The sequence below is a fragment of the Manacus candei genome, unplaced genomic scaffold (genome assembly GCF_025592945.1).
Source record: "Manacus candei isolate 608988 ecotype Guabito, Panama unplaced genomic scaffold, ASM2559294v1 h1tg000023l, whole genome shotgun sequence".
Taxonomy (NCBI): domain Eukaryota; kingdom Metazoa; phylum Chordata; class Aves; order Passeriformes; family Pipridae; genus Manacus; species Manacus candei.
Genome location: NW_026138071.1, coordinates 12,270,860 through 12,292,162, shown reverse-complemented (window position 1 = coordinate 12,292,162; position 21,303 = coordinate 12,270,860). Strand labels below are relative to the sequence as shown.

Here is a 21,303-nt window from a genome sequence, read left to right as displayed (position 1 = left end):
TGGCATTTATGCATCTGGGGCATACAAAAAAAACATGGAGCGAAAGACATTTAAGAGAAAATGAACTGAAAAAATATCTTTAAACTGAACTTTTGACAAATGATGACATCGATTTTCAAAGGGTAATTTCCATGAGACCACGTTGCTTAAACATAAAAAAGGATAGTTGTTAATACAGCTTTGACATCAGTCTTTGTTAAAAATTAGACAATGAAAGTGTTAAATTGGCAATGTTGTTTCAAAATATATGATCACTAAAACGTGGACCAAAAAGTGGCTTTGTCATGCAGCATGCGGTTATTTTTGTTCTAGTTTGAATCAAATCCACATAAATCTTGTGTCTTACAATAAAGTTTCTAGTGTTGGGTTTTGAGGATGATTTTCTTTTTTACTTGACAGTAAACAGTCTAGTACTGCTACACTGAAACTTTTTCCTAAGAGTCAGTTCATTTTCAGCATACAGGTGAAGACTGCATTCACACTTTAAAAAGGAATATGTTTTTTGCAACTGATACATAGTAGTGAATGATATCATGCAATCTGATACAAACACAAAGTTATTTTGACACTTCTTTCAACTTTTTTTAGAAATAGCCAAATCTATTATTTAATGAAACTTAGGGTTAATACTTAAGAATCAGGGGGTGTGTTGAAGCTACTCATATGCTTCATTTTTCAGTAATATGTCAAACATCCACTGTTTAGGAACCCTTAAAAAGTACTTTTAATCAACAGAACACAAATTATGTACATAAACTGGTATCTACTCTGTCAAGGGTCAGGTAAAGGAGAACTCTGAATTTAGATCTGCAAGATTTCTACAGAATTTCCCGAAATCACAAGTATGTTGTGAATTTGAGAGAATTTTTCCATCCCATCCCAAAACAGACACACGACTCTCGCTGAAAAAAATTCTCCCCTAATTTTATAAAACCCACAGTGAATTCCTCAATTTTTTAAAAAAATTCATTCTTCCAACAGGAGAGAAGTTTTTTATAGGTTTAGAGTTATATTTTGTTAATTCACACATAAACCTACTCAGACTTCATATTTATATAAATAGGGATGTATGTTCTTCAACTCCTTATCGCCATGCACGATTAATTTACCCCAAAGGAAAGGCCCACAGGCCCTTCTACCGCTGTTTTTGTGCATTACCAGGCGCGCTGAGAGAAATTCTGAGGTCGCAGGACGCGCAGCCCGAGGAACCCGCGCCCAGCGCTGGTGCTGCACCGCCCTCTTGTGGGAAAAGCCATTTTCGGGAGAGCCCTCCCATAACTGAGGGGAATCCCATTGAGAGACCAACATCTTACGGAAAGAACAAATGAAATTTCACCTACCCCGACAGACGATTCAACTACAATACCTTCTCGAAAGTAATTCTGGTTCACTAACTTATGGCTTCTTATATAAGAAATACAGTAGATATCAAAATCATACTGACATTGCTGTGGTCCCTCCTCCCACAGGAGAGCTCTCTCTCTCTCTCTCTCTGTCAGTTAACAGGACAGGAGTTGTCTTAGGAATGTTTAATACAATTTTCTATGAAGGAATCCAACGTCAAGGTATCCACCTCCACCGACAGTGCCAGCACAAGCTTCCTGCACACCAAGCAGCTCAGCCATGAGTTACCTTCAGCTCAGGGACAGGATCACTGCATCTGCCAGTATCCAGCCAGCAGAAAAGGAGCCTGTGCCTTAGGCATGCTAATTGCAAGGTACCAAGGAGGATATATTAGCTTGATTTAGGATCCACATCAGATCTGGTTATCTTGAAAGGGAACAGAATGAATCCCCTGCAAACCTTCCACTGAAGGAGGTTAAGTAGATGCTCAGTGGAATTAACCACAACATGCAGGGCTGTGCACCAGTCTTGGATGTCAACACTCCCAAGCTCTTCAGGAACAGCTACTCTGAACCTACGCAGTGACTTGCTTTGAGGACTGACTATTCTGTGGGTTTTGGATCCTCTCACAGATTTGAAAAAAACCAATAGCCATACAAGTCTTATCAACTGCCTTGGTAAAACTTTATGCAAGGGAAGTGTTCAACCATTAGTCTAGCAAGCAAAATCAGTAGTAGGTCAGAACTGATTACTTAAAAAGCTGTATGCCAGTGCTAACATAGCCCAAATGCACTCTCTCAACAATGCAAAGAGTTCAAATTACCAGAAATGACTGCTGTGGCTGTTGGAATGGAACCAGCAGTAAGAGTGTTTATTCCATGCTTGCTTTTGAATGCTTGAGGATTATGCAAAAGCAATTATGAAAATATAATCACAGATATACTATAAGAAATTATTATTAGTTATTTACAAACCCAGTTGAAATAGAACCTCACCAATGAGCCAAACTGACAAGCTTTAAATCTCTTCAGAATTAGAGACAAAAAGTGGAGTTGAATTATCACACTCTTTGCTTTCATCTTCCAGAGCAATGTGTCTAAGTAAAGGCAAAAATCAACAACCAATATGCTGCACAGGTATCAATCATCACCCTTGGTAGTTAATTTTTATACTCAGCCTTGCTAAAGCTCCATCAAAGTCAGTCAGGTAAATGACATAAGAAAAACAAGGGTGTAAAAGATACAGAAAGGAAACACGCCAACTCCAAACAAAAATACTGGTACTAAAATTTGGCATTATGAAAAAGAGTAAGGAGAAAAAGTACAGTAGAATAATGTGCAGGAAAAATGGGGGGGGAATAAGACACATACGTGATATTTATATATTTTATCTAATATACTTCAAATAACACACTAAGGGTAAAACATGTATTTTACAAAAGAGTAATGTAATGTGTACTGAAGCACATCACTTGGCATTTATAACAAAGACCATGAGGACAAATTAGTATTAAAATCAGACATGTACACTCCCCCAAAAAAGTGGCCAGAGAATTTCTATTTTAGATATGTAAATACCTCAACCCTAACCAAACAAATAAACAAACCACCACCACAAAAAAAAACCACCAACACAACCCCCCCAAAAAAAACAAACAAAAAAATCTCAAACATTCATCTCAAACAAATATTAACATTCCTACCAACGGGAGAGTCAGGTGTTAACCCCATGCTCTGAAGTAATGCTTCAGCTTCTCTTCTCTTCTTTTCAAGATCAGATTCTTCTTGTACAGGAAGAACTTCTTTCTTCTGGTCAGTCTAAAAGTGATTCAATAATTAAGTTATAGCATTTAACAGCATTTAACCTTTCATTTATTTTGAGACCTCATAGGGCTTTTTTGTTCTGAAACCTATCATCATACAGGTTAAGTATTTGACTCCAGTAATTCTGATGGTCCTTTTTGTAGATAAAGTAGACTGGAATAACAAAGTTCTGTAGCTTTGGTACTGTCTTTAAAAGACATATATAAACATCCAAAAAGTTTGCCACAATGAATAACACTTCATAAGATTAAGAATACCTTTTTTTTACACTAATGCTAAGCACTGTAAAATGCAAAGACTGAAGAAATAATATTATGTATCTGTGTATGAAAGTGTTTTAGAGACATGGTCATATTGTTACAATTTTGAAATTACAATGACTGTATCAAGGAAAACTAGTTTTCTTTAAGTTGTGTTATTATCTGCCAGATTTAAAAAAAAACACTCAAAAACCTACACCTCCTCCTCTTTAATTTAGACATAAGGTAAGCTCTACTGTAAAAGATGCTGAACACTCCGTATCTTTCCACAATAATTTAACTGCTTTTTTAAAAAGCAATTCCCAAATTTTAGAGCAAGTTCTCAGCTGCTAAGCTACTGCATCACATGTGGAATCTCAGATACAGGCAATACATTGTTACAAGATAATTAGAAAATAATTTGAGATATTTCCCTCTCCTTTTTGTCTGAATCATGCAGTTGGCAGCTGTCCAGTCTTCAGTCATATCCCAATTTGGAACACCAACCAGATTATAACCAAAACACAGAGAAGTCTTGAGAAAGTATCCCCAAACATTCCAGCAAAAGTTTCTTTTATAAGGCATAATCTGCATTCAGGACAAACAGCAATAAATCTCTGATTGTCACATCCTTTAGGAGACAGAAATCCAGAAGACAATGTTAACAAACCAAGTCTAACACACAAGTACCATATACATCCTGAGTGCTGATCTGACTTTAAAATTCACCCTATAGATGGGTCAAAGAGCACAAGACTGTAGCACAGTATTTATACCATGATAATACTGACAGTCAGACAATTCATATAGACATCCTGTGGACTGTACTTCAGAAGTTAGTTAACACCACTCTAACTTATTAAGCAGAGCTTTCAGGCAATAATTTATAGTGATTTGATTAATGATGTTACATGCACAAAAGTAGTTTTAGAAATCAGAACTTTATACCAGTGTAGGATTAAAAAACCTCAGAATTAATACATAACATCATATGGACAATTCTAAAGAAGACAGCAGGTGTTTGCTCTCCTCAGACAATGGAAGTACTACATTTGTACTGGCACCAGCCATTAAATAGACACTCCCTGAACTACACGTAGCAAATGATCATGTGAACCTAACCTTAAATTTTGGGCAAGTTACATATGCAAAGCCAAACTTCAAAGCGAAAATTATTTCTTACTTCTTTTTTCTTTCTCTCCTCCTCCTTTCTCTTCTTCTCCTCTCTGATTTGAGCCAATCGCTGCTTCTTGCGCTCCAACTCCGCCTTCAGCTCACTTTTGTCCGACATGGCTGAAATGCTGATCAACAGAAATCACATCACTGTTTGGGTTTTGGTTTGGTTGTTTGGGGTTTTTCGTTTGCTGAGGTTTTTTTAAGAGAGCAGCTTTCCTTTAAAGAAGCTATCCTTAAAGAAATTACACTAGCTTACCACAACCAGAAACCTGAAAAGTCAGTAATATGAAAAAGAGTAATAATTGGAAAAAAAAAATCACTTTCCTATTTCCTTTTTTCTTTCACTTAACACATGCTCAAGGGATTGAGAATATGTCCTCCGTAAACATTTAAGTACCAATAAATAAATACTCTACGGTCGGCTTTCTTGAATGGCATTCCCGTGTCACTTTGGCACAGCACCAGGAAGGCGCGTTGTCACACCGCGGGTCCCCGCCCCGCCCGTCTAGAGGAGGGATTCCCGAGGAGCGAGAGGGGCGCCCGCCCCGCCCCGCCTCGCCCGGGGCTGACAGCGGCACGAACCTGGTGCCGCCAGAGCCAAAGCACCCATCCCAAACCCCATGGGGGCCGCACCGGGGAGCGCGCCCGGCAGCCCCGGCAGGTTCCTCCACCACACCCGCGGCCCAGGAGGCGGCGGCACTCCCCGGTCTCTCCCCCTCAGGGAGCCCCGGCCAGGCCGCCCCCAGCCCCACCCTGCCACCCGGCCCTCGCTCCGCAGGGTGAGCCCCAGGGAAGGAGCGTTCGCTCCCCCTGGGCAGCAGCGACCCGAGCGCGACTCGGCCCCCGCACCTGCCGGTGCCTCCTGCCCCGCTCCGGCCCCGCTCCGGCCCCGCTCCGCCGCCCCTGCGCCCCTTCCGCCGCCGCACAAAGGCGCCGGCAGCGGGAGGGCGGCGGCCTACGGCGAGCGCCGAAGGACAAACCAGCTCCGACAGCGTTGTGGGATGCGCAGGAACTTACGGGAACTGCGGAAGGACACGGAGACCTGTTCAGGAAGACACCCAAGGCGCTACTCAGCGAGCGATCCCAAAGCAATTCACACGGGGAACGAGGGCGAAGAGAGGCGGGGACGGGGCGCTTCCCGGGCCCGGCACCGCGCCCCTCCCGCGGGGCGGGGCTGGAGAAGACTCTCGGAGAACAACGACGCCCGGCATGCAGCGCGCGCCGCCGGGCGTGACTCAGCGCCGGCGCCCCGCCGCAAGGGAGAGTGGCGCTGTCACGCGTTGCATGAAGGGAGCTGTAGTCTTTCTGTGGTGCGGACGCTCGGCGGTCCGGACTCCCGCGCCTCACGGGGCCCGGGCGGGATCCAATGGGCGGGGCTGCGACCTCTCCGTCGGGGTTGGGTCCCGGGGCAAGGAGGGACCAGCCACCTCAGCCCACTCCCGTCAGTGAGGATCCACCTTAGCCCAGCCATCTCAGCCCACCGCTGTCAGTGAGGATCCACCTTAGCCCAGCCATCTCAGCCCACCCGCGTCAGTGAGGATCCACCTTAGCCCAGCCGCCTCAGACTCCGCCTTGCCGATCAGTGAAACGAATCTGTCGATGCGGGCACTGGTTGAACTGTAGGGTTTTCTCTGCGGGCCAGGCGTAGGGCCAGTACCGTAATCACTCCAGTGAGCTGGGGATGAGAGCTGTAAACGCCTGCTGTGCCCTGAGCGTCAGGCGAGGGACGAATGGCCCGCGCAGAGGGTGCCGTGCGGGGTGTCCCGCCGTGGCCTTGGGCTGTCCCGGGGACACGGCGCTGTCCCTCACGGGCGTCGTGCAGGAGTGAAGTTACACCTCGTTCGGGTACAGCTACAAACTGGTAGCAAGTGCCGTTGCTCTTCCCCACTCCTCCTAAATAAGTATATTGTCACTTGCGTCGTGTGGAAACCTGTATCAAAATCTTTCACCTGTTTTTTTAACTGCTGGGCTGGTGCTGCTGAATGTATCTCACAGAAGTGCGTGACACCTCAGCCCGCTGATCTTCCTGAACTGTGCTTTCCAAGGCAGAATTAATATGGATGATTCTTATAGTTCAAGTGGAGTGTGTGTTTGCAACACCCTACAAAACGAAGCTTTTGGAAGCAGTAGCTATTAACTCCATAGCAGGTTAAATTTTCTGCTATTGCAAATTGGAATAATTTATTTGCAATCACTGGATCTACAAATAGTTGTGCCTGGTGAGTATATCTTTTGAACTTGTCCTGACAAGCACTAGAAAGAGGCCACGTTTGCCATCAGCCTTTGTCAGGCTGCAATTCTGCTAGGTATCATAAACTGAACAGGTTGGTTGGTACTTTGCTGGGAGAGCTGCCAGGAGAACTTCAGTTGCTGCAGGAATCAGTGTTGATTATTTAGTCTTCCATGTGAGTCAGGGTTCACACTGTACCTTAAGAAAATTTAGAGAAACTGTCTGTTGTCTAGATGGCTTCTGATCATTGAATAACCTCCATACATTTTGTGAGAGTATGGGTGTTACCATTCAGAGAAACTGTTACGTGAAAGTGTCAAAGAAAATTGTATGATGTGCAAGACAAGAGGTTACATCTTTCTCCAGAGATGGAAATATGAAGATGATAGTAATGAACTTCCACTAACATCTATCGTCCTTGAATTTGTTTGCCAGAATTTTCTCATACCACTGAAAGTGATGTGTGCACCTCAGAACAGGAATCTATGTTTTATTTCTGTATTTTACTTTATTTCTTGTCTGGCTATACAATATTAATTTTGTATTTGATGCTTTCCAGTAATATTTTTTAAGTTTACATTTAAAATTATGAATGTAGGAACCAGATACCTCACATTTCTAATTAATTTAGCCAACTGCTTTTTGGTAATTGATCTTCAATACTGAAGTGTATTTCTTGGTCCTGAACCTACATGTATATGCTAAAGGTCATGTTATTATTTTTTACATTAGTCCTTCATTTTAGAACACAGAAAATAGAATAGCTAATTTTTGCAGCAGTGACATCCCCCTTTTTCTTTGTAAATGATAGCTGTAGTTTTCAAATAACTCTACCTGAGTCAGTTTAGCAGTGACACAAACACTGACAGGGTACTAACTCTATACAAATAAATTTGAGGGGGCTTAGCAGTCATGGATCTCACAAGTAACAGTAGTTTCAGTTTAAGTAAGCTGGTACATTTTTCATCAGCTGGAAGGCGTGAGGTCTGTGGTGGGAGGACAGGTTGGAGAGAGCACACAGGTTGTAGCTGTTTACAAGTGAGCGTTTTCTTCCAGCCTCAGCTTCCCAGTGGTGGCATCTTTCAGTGTAGCAAACCCCAATTTTATAATGGCCTGTAAGAATGTGGCTCAGTTACACTGTGAGGTGAACTCTTTCAGCACCCAGCACTGGGAAAACAGCTTATAGGGGATTTTATACACCCATCCTGTGCATTGGTTCTTGGATGGTCTCAGCTTGGTTAAGACATGAACACCAGAGTTAATAGTGATTGTGTACCCATGTAAACAGAACTAGTGTATTACTGAGAAGTTATTTTGAGACATGTAAAGAATGATAAAGGTGCATCAGGTCTCTGCTGCAGGTGAGCAGGAATCCAGACTAAACAGAGGAAGATACCATTTGATTCAGAAGAGTCTCTACTTTTGTTTTTTTGGAGAACATTAGACTCCTCTGCTGCCTGAATCATAAGGGTAGAGAGCAAAGGCAACTGGGCCATCATCTTGCTCTGTCACCTCCTTGTACTGCTGAGGATCAGTGATTTGCTCTGGAGCATGAGACCAAGATCCGTGCTAGAGAGGGTAATTCCTTCCTCAAGTAACTGCCATTACATTAATATCCTGTTATTTAATCTATTTGACAAGTGGTTTGGTTTATGTTTTCTTCTGAGATAGTCTGATCCATGCAAGTAGTTTAGTTTAAAAAATAACGCTTTGAACAAAAGGAATCCGCTTAGGTTTGAATGGTACATCTTTCGATGCCTTTGAATGGTACATCTTTCGATGCCTTTGACTACATTAGCACATGTGTTTTCAGACAGAAAAAGAGAATAAACCTCCAAAAGGCCTTTTGTAAGGCTTCTAAATGGAACATATATGTGTGAACTTGTAGAGACCTAAGTAAGTGTACATCTTTCCCATGACGTGATTTTGAGACTCCAGAAAACCCTAAAACAGTGAAATGCACACGTTTTCTAATGGTAGAAATTTAAACAGCTATTTATTTCAGTTCTTTAAAGGCTGAGAGAAGTATACAATTTTCAACAAATAAAGTATATTTTGCTGGTATGTGTGTGTATAAGTGGGTACTCTACTGCTGGCAAATTTTTATTCAATAACTGCTTTTAAACATAGGCATCATCACCACGGGTCTTGATGGCTGTTAGTACTCAGATTTCTATTGAGACAAATCTGTTGTTCCTGTCAGAAAAAGTTTTATAAGAAATGAGCCTGTTTGTCTTAGAGAAAGCAGTTTGTGGTGTTGTTTTGTTAAATTTGCTGCTGGAATCTCTTCTATCTGGAATTTTTAACAGGAGATTAGACAGCTATTACATGTTAAGGAACACTTATTCTGCTAAAGCAGATTGGACTAGATCTCTGATGTCCTTTTCAAGTCTGTATTCTGAGAGTGCTGTGAGTACAGAAAGAAAAAACAACCAACTCATATAATTTTTCTCATGGAACATCTTGTGAAACAGCCATCTGGACTTTTCTGTGGCTTTAGAAGTTTACAATCCAAATCTGCTACTCTGCAAAAAAATAAATAATTTGAAAAAATTAAATTCTTCAATTACATTATACTTGCAGGAAAAAACTTATAAAATTTAAACTTTTTAAAATAATATTAAATATATGTTTATAATTGGGGACTTGCACTTATTTTACAGTAAATAGAATATGTTCAAATATCCTTCTGGATAAAATCTACATGTATAATTTGGCATTTCTTATTCTGCATAACATACACAAAGCACCATGTAACCTGTTAAATTTTTTTATAGTGCCATGACAAAAAGTAAACAGCACTGGTTTTGTTAGTATTGTGTATGCCAGTAATGCTACCAAGCTCTAACACATTTACAGATCTGTTTTTATGAGCAAAATGTATTTACAGCTGGTATTAAAGTCAGTGGAAGTATGTGCTATTTAAACAATATTGTCATTAATCAGGAAAATTATTTTTAATTTCACTATAGTTATAGAGAATTATATCTTTCTTGCATTCATTCCCCTAAAGATGCCTGCAATTCAGAAGTGAAACAAAAAGCCCATTATAGAGGCTGGCTTAAATTCACTGTATATATCCACAGACAGTTACTGATCAGCTGTTGTGATTCATTTATGACGGCCATTTAGACTCCAAAAGAAAGTAAAAAATACAGATCCATGAGATTTTATAATTTCCTTTTCATTTTTATGTTTAGTGATAAATCTAGCATTTTGTAGCATTTCTTTCTCCGAGAGAAAAACCCTTGTGGCTAGTTCATAGAACAATTCATCTTAAAAGGACCATTTTCGCAGCTCTTATCCCTGCTCTGGAATTGTGGGGCAAGTGACTGCAGTCATGTCTTGACTTTCACCTTGGTATCACAGGAGGAAAAGTGGTGTTTTGCCACCAGTAGTTTTTGCCACTGGTTACTAGGTTACAGACCTGTCTTTATTTTTTCTTAGTCTCAGTTGTTTAGTGTGTCAAATTAACCATATTTATTTCAACAGCAATATTTCTTACTGCTAAAGCTATGTGATTTGATATTTGAAAGGAAGCCTTTTGAATGGAAGGCATCAAATATAATTTGGAGCGTTATTAAAATCATATCTGCATGGCGTAGATCATAACTTCATTACTAACAAAGAAATCAATACAGAATCATATCTGAGTGGGTTTTGAGCTTTTCTTCCTGCCACATATCAGAAACTGAGAGTTACCCTTGTGATGCAGGCATAAAGTAAGGATGGCAAATACTATCCAGTTTTACAGGAGTTAATTCAAAATCAGTCACAGATACCCAAGTGACAGTTAAGAATTGCCCTTCAAATCTCCTAGTTCCATGATCGATTCAGAAGAACATACTAGTTTTCTTAAATATCAAATAATATTTAGGAGTAAGCATTTTAAATGACTGCAAAGTCTAAATTTGTGAGGTTAAAAGATTATCTCCACAGGGTGGAAATTTCTGCAGGCCATTGTTTGAACTCCTGAAATGTACTAGAGCAAATTTCATACTTATTTCCATTGAGAAGGCAAATTACTTTTCATAGAAAGGGATCAAAAGCATCAGAGTGGATATGGTATGTTAATAATAGGAGGTGGGACAGTGAGGGTAGAACTGATGGGACACTTACGGTTCAAGGAATTCAGCACTTTTCATTTATGCTGGAAAAAATGTAAATTATGTCACCCTCGCCTCCTAGTGCAAAGTTATCAGACAGACATCACTAACTGATATCTCTGCCATTAAAATGAATGGAATGTTATTTCCTTCTATTTATTTCTTTTTGAAATCTTGCAATATCTTACTGCAAATGAAACAAGAATCCACATATAATGGTGTAAGAAACAAAGATTTGTCTGTAGTTTCAATGCTGGATTATTGCTGTTCTGTCTCAAAGCTAATTGAAATCCAAGATGTTTGTATCAAAGCTGTAACGAGACACTGGCAAATACCTTTCTGCCCCACTGGAAATGTAATCTTTCTATTGAACACTTTGTCCTGGCAAACTCCATCTGCAGTAGGAATGGGTGTTTTGCATCTGAATGGAGGCGGTCACTCCTTTGGCTCAGATGATACAGTGCACACTCCACTTGCCTGCAGCTGAAATCGATCCTTTACTGCCTTGAACATGACTGTGCATTTTTTACACCTAATTATCCTGTTGTTTCATATAGATGAATTTGGAATGCTAACACTATCACCCCTTTTTGATCTTTGCATACATCAGTGAGACAATTCTCTGAAAAGCCAGATATTCCCTACATAGGAATACTTTTAAAAGACTCAGTTGCATTTCTTTACCACATAAAACAGAATAAGATCACAGCATTTCATTTATTGATAGAATGTTTCATAACATTTTCCTCACTTGCAGCAGTAAAGCAATAGTTCTGTGTATTATTGTACAAGTTACTCAAACTTGTAGACTTCTAAACAGCTAGAGATTAAACTAGGTATTCAACGTTTTGGTTGTTTTACTCATAAATAATGCCATTGACTTCAGTGAAGAGAGGCAACATAAAATTGAGGGGCAGTTGCAATGTGTTCACTCTTAAGTGTTAGAACTTCCATTACCTTTGGAAATGTGACTTGTTTTTTATTTGTTGTTTGGGGTTTTTTTTGTAATATAAGGTGAATTGCACTGAGTGTATGTACAGAATCATTATTTCCTTTCTTCTTTTGTTTTGACATGAATATATGCTCTTAGAGTTTTCATTTCACATCAAGTGTGTAGGTTATTTGTACAAAAAATGGGAAGAAATCTCTAACTATGGAAGGGATAGTGTGAAAGGCATAAATAGCAGCTAGTCTCTGCAGGTATGAATCTGTTCTTATTTAAATCAATGAAAATTTCAGTACCAACTGCAGTAAATGCAGGATCAAGTCCTCAACTCTTTCTGAAAATCAATTAGGTGCATTCTTATTAGGTTTTCATGCCTTTGAAAATCTATCTCTAAATTACTGATGGAAACCGATCAATTAGATTTCTGAGATAATTTTATTAAAATAAATTCCACAAGGTTGTGTAAAATGAAAAGAAATGCTTAAATTTACTGGCTTTTTATTTATCCAAAAAGAGTGAGCTATATCTGAGATTGTCAAATCACCTTGTTTTATTTGCTGAAGCATGTAGGGCTTAGAATGCTGGTGTGACTCTGTGTATTATGAATTGTTTCTGCACTGGAAAGAATAGTGCTGGTGGTAAGAAGCTAAGTGATTAGAAATTGCTCTGTCAGGCCTTGGACTGAAATACCTTTTAAATACACTTTTTATATGGTGCTGTAGCAATTGAAAGTTCTGATTCAGTGCCTGCTAAGAAAATATTGGAAATGCTTTTAGAATTTTCATAGCCAACTAAAGTTTAGTAATAGTAGATAACAAAAAATATAATTATTAGGAAGATTAAGCAATATTTAATGCAAAAAACTGTGGCTTGTTCTGATTTGTATCTGTTTTGAATCTTCCATTGTTCACAGGAGATTCAGTGGTGGCTGAAGGGTACATGACACGAGCTGCCAGGTGGTACAGCGTGAGGTTTGCATAAAGGTAATTTTTCCATGTCTCCCATCTTCATCTGCTGTCTTTCAGGTGCAATAACCTATTTCTTTAAACTGTGTTACTGTTTTTTATATATATATGTGTGTGTGTGTATATATATATATGACCATGATGTCATAAAATGTCATGTTATACATTATGCCACACTGCGCTGTAATTACCTAGAGAACATAATATTCTTTTGAAATCTTACCTAGTTATATAACTTTTACAGATTTAAAATTACATTAACATCTCTGTTATGTAATTAAGCTATATTTTAATTGAGATATAAGACAATCTATTTATTATTATAATATAAATTAAAATTATGTAATTGAGGTAATGTATCAATACATGCATATAGTATGCATGTTAACATGCACAGTTCATATAATAAAGATATTGAGGTTACTACTAGTTTTATTTAATAAATTCAGATAGTGAGTGAGATAGATGCTCTAAATACCGTACAACTTCACAAAAACAAACTTCAGTAGGAACTTCAGAACAAAGAAGATTGGAAGTGGTATTTGAGGTGTTACTATATCATACTTACTTATAGTTAGGAGGATAAAAATTAAATGAATGGAAATAAGGAACTATTGCATTTACCAACTGTATTTGTACATATTTGAAAGCCTGATCCTCAGAAACTACTGACTGCATTCTCTTCCAACTAAAAATGGTAAAAATGTAACTGTTAGCCTGAGAACAAGCCTGAGAAGTATTAACTGAGAGATAATTGCTTTAAAAAGTTATTTTAAGCTAATGAAAAGAAGATCATAGAAGAAAAGTGCCATTTCAACCACGTAAGGGTAATAATACCAGCTAATGCAGGAGTGTGTTCTGGCAAAAATAAATAAGCATTGCAAAACCTGATATGGCCAGTATGGAATACAGAAATATATCCAAGTGAGTAAGCATCAAATGAAGGATTATCCCTACTTGTGGAGAATCCATTCCAGCAAGAAATTGAACCATGGACTACTGCATCTGAAATTCGTAAGACTCCCTAGAGAGCTAAAAGGGAATCTGCAGATTCTGTCATCAATATGCCAAAGATCTCTGCACTGTACTGTGGTGCACAAAGGTAAATGTTCCTGAGATTTCCCTTTTTAAAGGACTTCTTTCAGAATAGTAATCAAACCTCAATGTTCTGAGTTCTTAAAACTACAGCTAAGTTCTCTTTGCTGTTGCTTTGCATGTGAATGCAGGAAAGAAGTTCTGATTTTCTGAAGGTTCTAAAATAAGAGCAAAAATATTGAGGTGTTCTGAAATGGCTTGAAAGGTAAATAGAAGGTTCTAAAATGTTACCAAATGTGCAGGCTAACCACAGAGAAAGAGAAAGAATAAGCATTTAAAGCAAAATATTTTATTCCATATTTAGCTTGAATTGGAAAGAGACTGTCCAAAGCAAATAACAGAAAGACAACCAGATGTGCGAAACTATGTGTCAGGAGACTGGGGAAGTGTGGAGGAGGAAACTTCTGAGATTGCAATATAAATATGTTAGGAATAAATTAGAACTGACTTTGTACTGGAGGAGCTGCCAAAATCATGATGCTAGAATATATTGATGCAGGAACATCCTATATGTGTTGCATATATCTCAAACAACTTCAAGAACATCATGCTAGACCACGCCAGAGCAAAGAAATTATCCATGGATAGTGAGTTGAAGAGAGAAAAGATTTTTATATATCTTTGTTAATATGGTATAGAGAATAGAACTGCTGAACAAGAAAATGACAAACTGGGTATTCTTAAGATTATTAACTGTATGAGCTAAAATGAACACCAAGAATGATAATGACCTCAACAGTCAATTATGGGTGTTCAATAGTTCTAAAAAAAACCACCCTAACACATCTCAAATAGACACACTTAAATGGACACATACAAAATAATCTCCTTAAAAACTGTGGTGAAAAGCACAACTGTCTTTTACTTGGACACCTGTTTGGTTTGGAAAAGGATCACATAATGAGATTCTGTCTCTGGCCTTGAGAAATAATGTGATCTGTAGAATCGATACTATGAAAGACTTTATGATTTTACTGGATTTTTGTAGCTTTGTGTTCTGTAGTTCTCCTTCCACATGTTCAGATGGTAGGCTCGCTACAATGTGTTATACTTCTCATATCATCAGGAAACCTGTGACAGATATTTTTTTTATTTTAGAAACACTTGTTTGCTGATTCATTCTGCAAGCCTTCCCGTCTTGATTTTGATTCAGTCTTGTGTACAGCTGCATAAAGATGGTGAAGTAGGGTCTGTCATACACAAAACTGTTCTGAAGAATCAAGAGATTTTAGGAGAATATCCCAGCAACCAGAACTGTGCAGATGAGTCCACTTAAGATATGGTTAAATACTTTTTGCCAAGCTTTAATGAAAAACACTGTTGTAAAGCTGACAACAACAGCTAAGAAATATAAGCATGTATTTAAGTCAATGAAAACTAATTAGATGAGCTCTCTGACATCAAATTCAATGTGATTTGATTATAAATCCAGAAGAGAAGCTTCATGCTTATGAAAGCTTTTCCAGTGACATTGTAATGAATTGCAGCACATCTTTGCCCATGCTTTTTGACCCGGTGAAACACAAAAAAATTAATTTTGTTTATTCTATAACAAATGGCTGCATGTGTGTGATAACACTGTAATAAACAGCATTGACTTGTGGAATGTTAAGCATACTTTCTCAATGAGATTTTTCATTATTTCAAGCAAAGCAGATGTATTCATAATTTCATCTTTGGGTGGATATACAAATACTTTTACTGTAGAAATCTAGGCTTAAGCCCCTTAGACCTTCAGTCATACAACTCAGTTGAATTCAATGCACTGGACATTTTTTTTTTTTTTTTGCTTTTGCTATTAATTATCAGTTTGCTTTGGAATTGTAAAGCAATCATGGCACTCCAAAGCAATATTTATCTCAGAGAGTAGCAGCCTCTTGAATGGAGAACAACTGTAAAAGTTGCCTACCTGTTTACTTCACATCATTGTCCTTCCATGTCATTCTGAATGATCCACAGACCACCTGCCTATGTACAGATAGGGTTGCATATTGTATGGGAACCTCAGCTGTGAGGTTTTTCATTGCAAAGGTTTTTGATAAAAATCCACTAAGTCACAATGAGCAGATAAGCTTGTTTTGTGAGACTATCCATGCTTGTACATTTGAGTTGAGGAGCCTGAAAAATTACTAATATACTACAGGCATCTTTGACACCCAAGTATTTGTTTTGTGGTACAAAAATCTGTGTGTTCCAAATACAGAAGAAAATATACCTAAATCAAGTATGTCAGGAAATATGTTTTGAAGTACTGCAGTGGTTTATCTCTGCTACACATTTTGTGTCTCTGCCAGAAACTGGAGTAGTTCTTCAGTCCAGGTCTGAATACTAAGTTGTCCCTGGCAGTGGAGAAAGCCAGACCTACTTGGTAGATCACTGCTACAGCCAGGCAGAGAAAGAGGAAAATGGGATGGAGTCTACCAATCAAAAGCCATTTGATGAGTTGTCAAATGAAACTATGTCAGAATGCACAGCCTTTTGCCAGAGGTATGTTGGTCATACAAAGCAAAATGAATGTGGAAGATCTGATTAACCAGTGACATTTACATAGTCAATTGATGTAGCACCATTTGACAACTCTAAATTTCCAGTTGTATAGATGATTGATGCAGATGACAGTGGTGGTGGAAGAAGGCATTATATACTTTTATAAAATCATATTTACCTTCCATGTACTTTTTACCCAGTATGAAACAACACACAGTAATAGTCTTGAAAATATTCTTGCAGTGTATATTCATTTATATTTTATTATTAAGTATAGGAGCAATGTTCTTGTTATTTTGCAAAAACAGCTTAGTTAATATAAAAATATCTCAGTTAATAAAGCAGCAGCCTGGAAAGCTGGGAAGTTGCCAGCAAGATTTCTGTTTTTCTGTGTAAAATCCAGTTTGCATTTTTTTTTCATATTCTATAGGAAAACACTATGTTTTTCACTAGTTTTCACTGATACTGTGTATATATTGTTGCATACGCATTTTCATTTTCATAGGCACTTTTGCCTTTCCTGGTTATATTGCAGTTAATCATGACTGGTTGGTTGCTTTTAAAAAAAATCTCATTGGACAAGTTCCTGTGTTGGGTCAAATTAGGATATGATGTTTTGTCTTTCTGATCAGTCTGATGAATCATCTTTATCATTTCACCTCCCTGACTTGTGCTGCAAGTGTAGAAAAAAATTGAGGCAAAGAACTGCTGTCAGCTGCTGGTAGTTTTGTCCCAGTCCTGCACTGAACCATATGAATGAATGAAATGGCCAAAAGAACTACTGGAAAGAAGGCGAGCTGTTATCCTGTTAGGAAAGTCAGTTTTATTCCAAATCTTTACAAAACTAAAACATAGTTTATTTTTCAGATGAAACTCTGAACATTTATGTGAGCTCATATCTCTCAAAGTTTTAAAGCTGTCTTTGTCCTATATAGGATAGTTTTGTATTGTATTTTGTAGGAATAAATGTGAACTTGCTCTGTCACTGCACTGAGCCTGTTGGACTCTTTTTGCAACACAATGAATATGGTGACAATTTGAGCTAGCAATGACAAGCCCAAATTTGAGCTATTAAAGTTTTATCTTGGTTATAGCTCTGTGTAGTCAATTTTGTGAGGTGGGTTCTTTCATTTTGGGCAGAAGAATGAACATTTACCATCTACCTTCCTAATATGCAGACTTCCCATTTAGCTTCATTGAAAGGATAATGAGTCATAATTATAAATATCTGTACAGAAGGAAGACAGCTAATAGCAGAGGATCATTTAGTTACTAGATAAAAGCATAAAATCTAATGATCAAAAGTCGACGGTAGATAAATATAAAATCTTAATTAGGTACTTAAAAAGTTTTTGTTAATTACAATTTGGAACAATGTGTCTAGAGTAAGGGGAATATTCTATCATCAAAATTCTTTAACTGCCATTTTTTTTCTGTGTGCTTGCACACAATTTCTGAACTGATATGGGAATTATTGCTTAAAGACCTACAACTTTTGATTTGTAGAAGGTCAAAATAGTTCACAGAGGTTGGACTTCACACTCTGAACTTTCTGGTAAGGCACCTTGCCCTGAATTTCATCGTTAGAAATTTAATTAGCCAACTGTGAAAAATAGAGAGGGGAGAAATAAGACACTTCTTGTTCTCTAGTGCTCTCTTCCCCATGCAAGAGGAATTAAAGTCAAATGTGACATAGCAGAAGATAGTAAAAAAAATAAGAGGTTTTGAAACAAAAAAACTCTATGTCAATACTCCACTCTAAAAGCAGAGGGGGCAAAATGTAAAACCCTAAATCAAGTCTCAATTTACCATGTTTTGAAAAGAAAATAAATGGTTCTGGAAAGTAGATAAATGCTAATGAGTCTATACCATAACCCTCATGGTAATTTTGTAGCTGTGTATCAGGTTATTAGGTTTATCTCCAAAATAATTCTGTGTTCAGGGGAGTCTCAGTAAAATGGTGGGTTCACTAAGACTTTGGGTGCTCAGATAAACTTCTAAACTGCAGGAAGCTTGTCCATATACCCCAAATTCAAGGCTTTGCTAAAATTTCTATGCAAGAAACACTGATACTAAAGATAATCTTTAGTATATGCAAAAATACCAAGCAATTATTATCAGTGGTCCTAAGATGACACTTTTTTTAATTGAATGTTCTCTGAAGATTTTGCAGGTGGTAACTGAGTATCTCAAGTATGCTATTTTCTAGCAGCAAAACCAGCCCTACAGCAGGCTTAACTTAAAGGATCAGTTATTCTTAATAATTGAATTTCACAAGATAATCATAACTTTGTAATCAACAAAATGCAAAACCATAAAATTAGTCATTGTAGTTAGATAACCTGATTTTAATGTCAGAATAAATTGTTGTTCATATAACTAACTGAACAAAAAGGGAGCAAAATTAATTCTTACCCATCTTTTTATTATGTACATCTAGTTCAGGAACTCCAGAATATTTACCTCAGTAATATGATACTCTCTTCCAGTTACTGAATTTAAACTTTTAGATCAAGTAGATAATATTTATTTCTCATTTGTTTAATTACCGACTCATTATGGTATTTATTTGGTGTATATAATTTAATTAGAAAAATTACTAAAATTTGGTTAAATGATCTGTTAATAATTACATTTGAAAACCTATACCCTCTCAGTGCCAAACTCCCTCAAACTGCCTTCTACCCACACTATTTCTTGTGTGCTTACTGTGGAGTTTTGCTTTGCTTGTGAAGTTTCCTGCATTGTGATGCAAACTTTTCTCAGTATCTCAAAAGATTGCATTTTCCATAGGTACTGTAGGTTGACAGAAGATAACAGTCTGCCAACTGGCTGGAAATGATTTCAGGTTGCACAAACCTGCTTTATCAACAAAACTCTTAACCCCTGTTTAAATGTTCAGAACATGTAATTCAAAATTAAAGACTGTGCAAAAGACTGTACAGACAATGAATTGCTAAAATAACTGTAATGATGCACAGTTCTACACTCACTCTTTTCTCTCTGCTGAAGGACTCCGCATATCAGGCAAATCACCACCCAGCAAATTCTGATGAGAGTTTTTGTTAATTACGTTTATGTTACAAGATGTGCTATGACAGTTCTATATAAAACCAGTACATTGCTTCCATTATAGTTGGACATTTGCATTAAACTACAAAGAGTTTCCGTCTTTATCTTGTTCCTGGCTTGAGACCAGTAGCTTTCTTGCTTTTTATTAGTTGCAGCATAACCTAAAATAGAGGCTGAATAAAGTAATTGACCAAGAATACAGCTTCAAATAATATTGTCTATGTGCCCCACTCTGTCTTTCCCTTTTCTGTCTCTCCCTAGGGGAAAAGCAGTTATCTTCCTTATGCTAAATCCAGTTTCTATCCACAGCAATCATGTAAATCTTGGCATCAGTCTCACAGCAGAATAGAAAGTCAAATCAGCAGGAAACTTCCCCATAAGAGCAACAGGCGGCCCCAGGAGGAAGAAAAAAAAAACACAACAAAAATATCCTCTCAAACTCTTCCATTTATTTTCTTTCAAAAATACGAGTTCTCTCATTAGAAACACTTCAGGTTTTCTTGTATTTTTAAAGATAATATGCCTTCAAAATATAACAACTCATTGTTCGGCAAGCCTGCCAGCCTTTCAAAGCCTTTTATTTCAAAGCTTCTTTCTGAATAAACAAATTTATAAAGAGAACAGACTGAAGTTTCTGCTTCTCCTAGTGTTTTACATAGAGGCTACACAAGCTGTCTTCTCTCAAAATGAGTCAGACCTTAAATTATAAAGTAACTAAAAATTGTTGGATGCAGCTGGTGGGATGGATTTTCTATCTTTTACATACAGACTGACTCTAAAGCAACAAAAATATTTTTAATTGAAAATTCAAAATGTTAGAGCAAACCCCCAAAATATTTTTTATTATTACAGTTCTAAATGTTAAATAATACTATTAGTAATTTGATCAGGGATGTTTTAAATGTTTAGAGATAGGCAAAGGAAGACTAAGTGTAATACAAATAACTATCATATAAACATGTCGATAACATAATAAAACTATACATGTGGTTTGTAATATAATTTTAATTTGTACATATTGGACTGATGTACATAATGTCTTTTTATCCAGTTATTACATTCCACAAGAGCTGATTTCACTTCAGAGTGAATTAGTCCTTTAAGGAGAAATTCTCCTTTTAGGAGAAATTGTCTTCCTCATACTAAACTGAGTTACCCTCCCAAAAATGAGAGATTAGTTACTAGGGTTATAAACCAGAGAAAACATACCCAGAGATACAAAGATTTCATTTGCTAGAGCAGAGATTCAGGGAATACAAATATAGGAATAAAATGTCCTTAGAAGAAATGGAGAAAGGAGTTTTGGAATAAGAAGGAAATGTTAATTAGTGAATGGAGCACATGTCACTGAGTAGCTTGGAAAGCATAATGTTAGTAAGTACAAAATAATGTGAAAGAAATGGGAAAAAATATGTCTGAACTCTCACAGGATTGTAGTCACCTCTTCACTTAGTAAGAAGACCTGGGGGTCTCTGTGGAGATCTCAAACCGTGTGTAGATTCCTTGATAGAGCTTCCTATAGTTAGTACCTGAGTAGCAACTGAAAATCAGAAAGAGGTTCAGAGTACACAAGACTGGAGTAGGCTTGCAAAGGAAGAAATCAAAAGCCACACTCTATGTGATTGTGTGCCAGAATATTTGACTTCTTATTAAAAGCAGGTACAAATGCAGTACAGGTACAGTCAGAGACTGGAATAACAGTGAACTCTGCTGTCTCTGAAGTCAACTAAATCACTGGGAGCAATTCTTACTTAAAGATACTTTTCTTCGAAGTGGAGTAACACTACTGTGGGGGATTTGAACAGCTGTTGATGTGTCAG

The 21,303-nt window shown here is 37.7% G+C and overlaps 2 protein-coding genes across 10 annotated transcripts in view; one reads left to right on the top strand and one right to left on the bottom strand.

Annotated features, from left to right (window-relative positions):
• DYNC1I2 (dynein cytoplasmic 1 intermediate chain 2) overlaps positions 1-5,747 on the bottom strand; it is a 28,126-nt gene extending 22,379 nt beyond the window's left edge. The window contains exons 1-4 of one of the 8 annotated variants that reach the window (XM_051787413.1): positions 5,600-5,747; positions 4,590-4,707; positions 3,047-3,161; positions 2,168-2,239 (exon numbers count right to left, since the gene is read on the bottom strand). In XM_051787413.1, the coding sequence (XP_051643373.1) occupies positions 2,168-2,239; positions 3,047-3,161; positions 4,590-4,697 (295 nt within the window). In that variant the 5' untranslated portion in view covers positions 4,698-4,707; positions 5,600-5,747. The other 7 variants (XM_051787415.1, XM_051787419.1, XM_051787414.1 and 4 more) reach the window with 7 other exon arrangements.
• A 158-nt stretch (positions 5,748-5,905) lies between these two features.
• METTL8 (methyltransferase 8, methylcytidine) overlaps positions 5,906-21,303 on the top strand; it is an 80,127-nt gene continuing 64,729 nt past the window's right edge. For both annotated transcript variants that reach the window (XM_051787457.1, XM_051787465.1), the window contains exons 1-2: positions 5,906-6,801; positions 12,778-12,847. The gene's annotated coding sequence lies outside the window, so the exon portion shown is untranslated. The remainder of the gene's footprint in view (positions 6,802-12,777; positions 12,848-21,303) is intronic.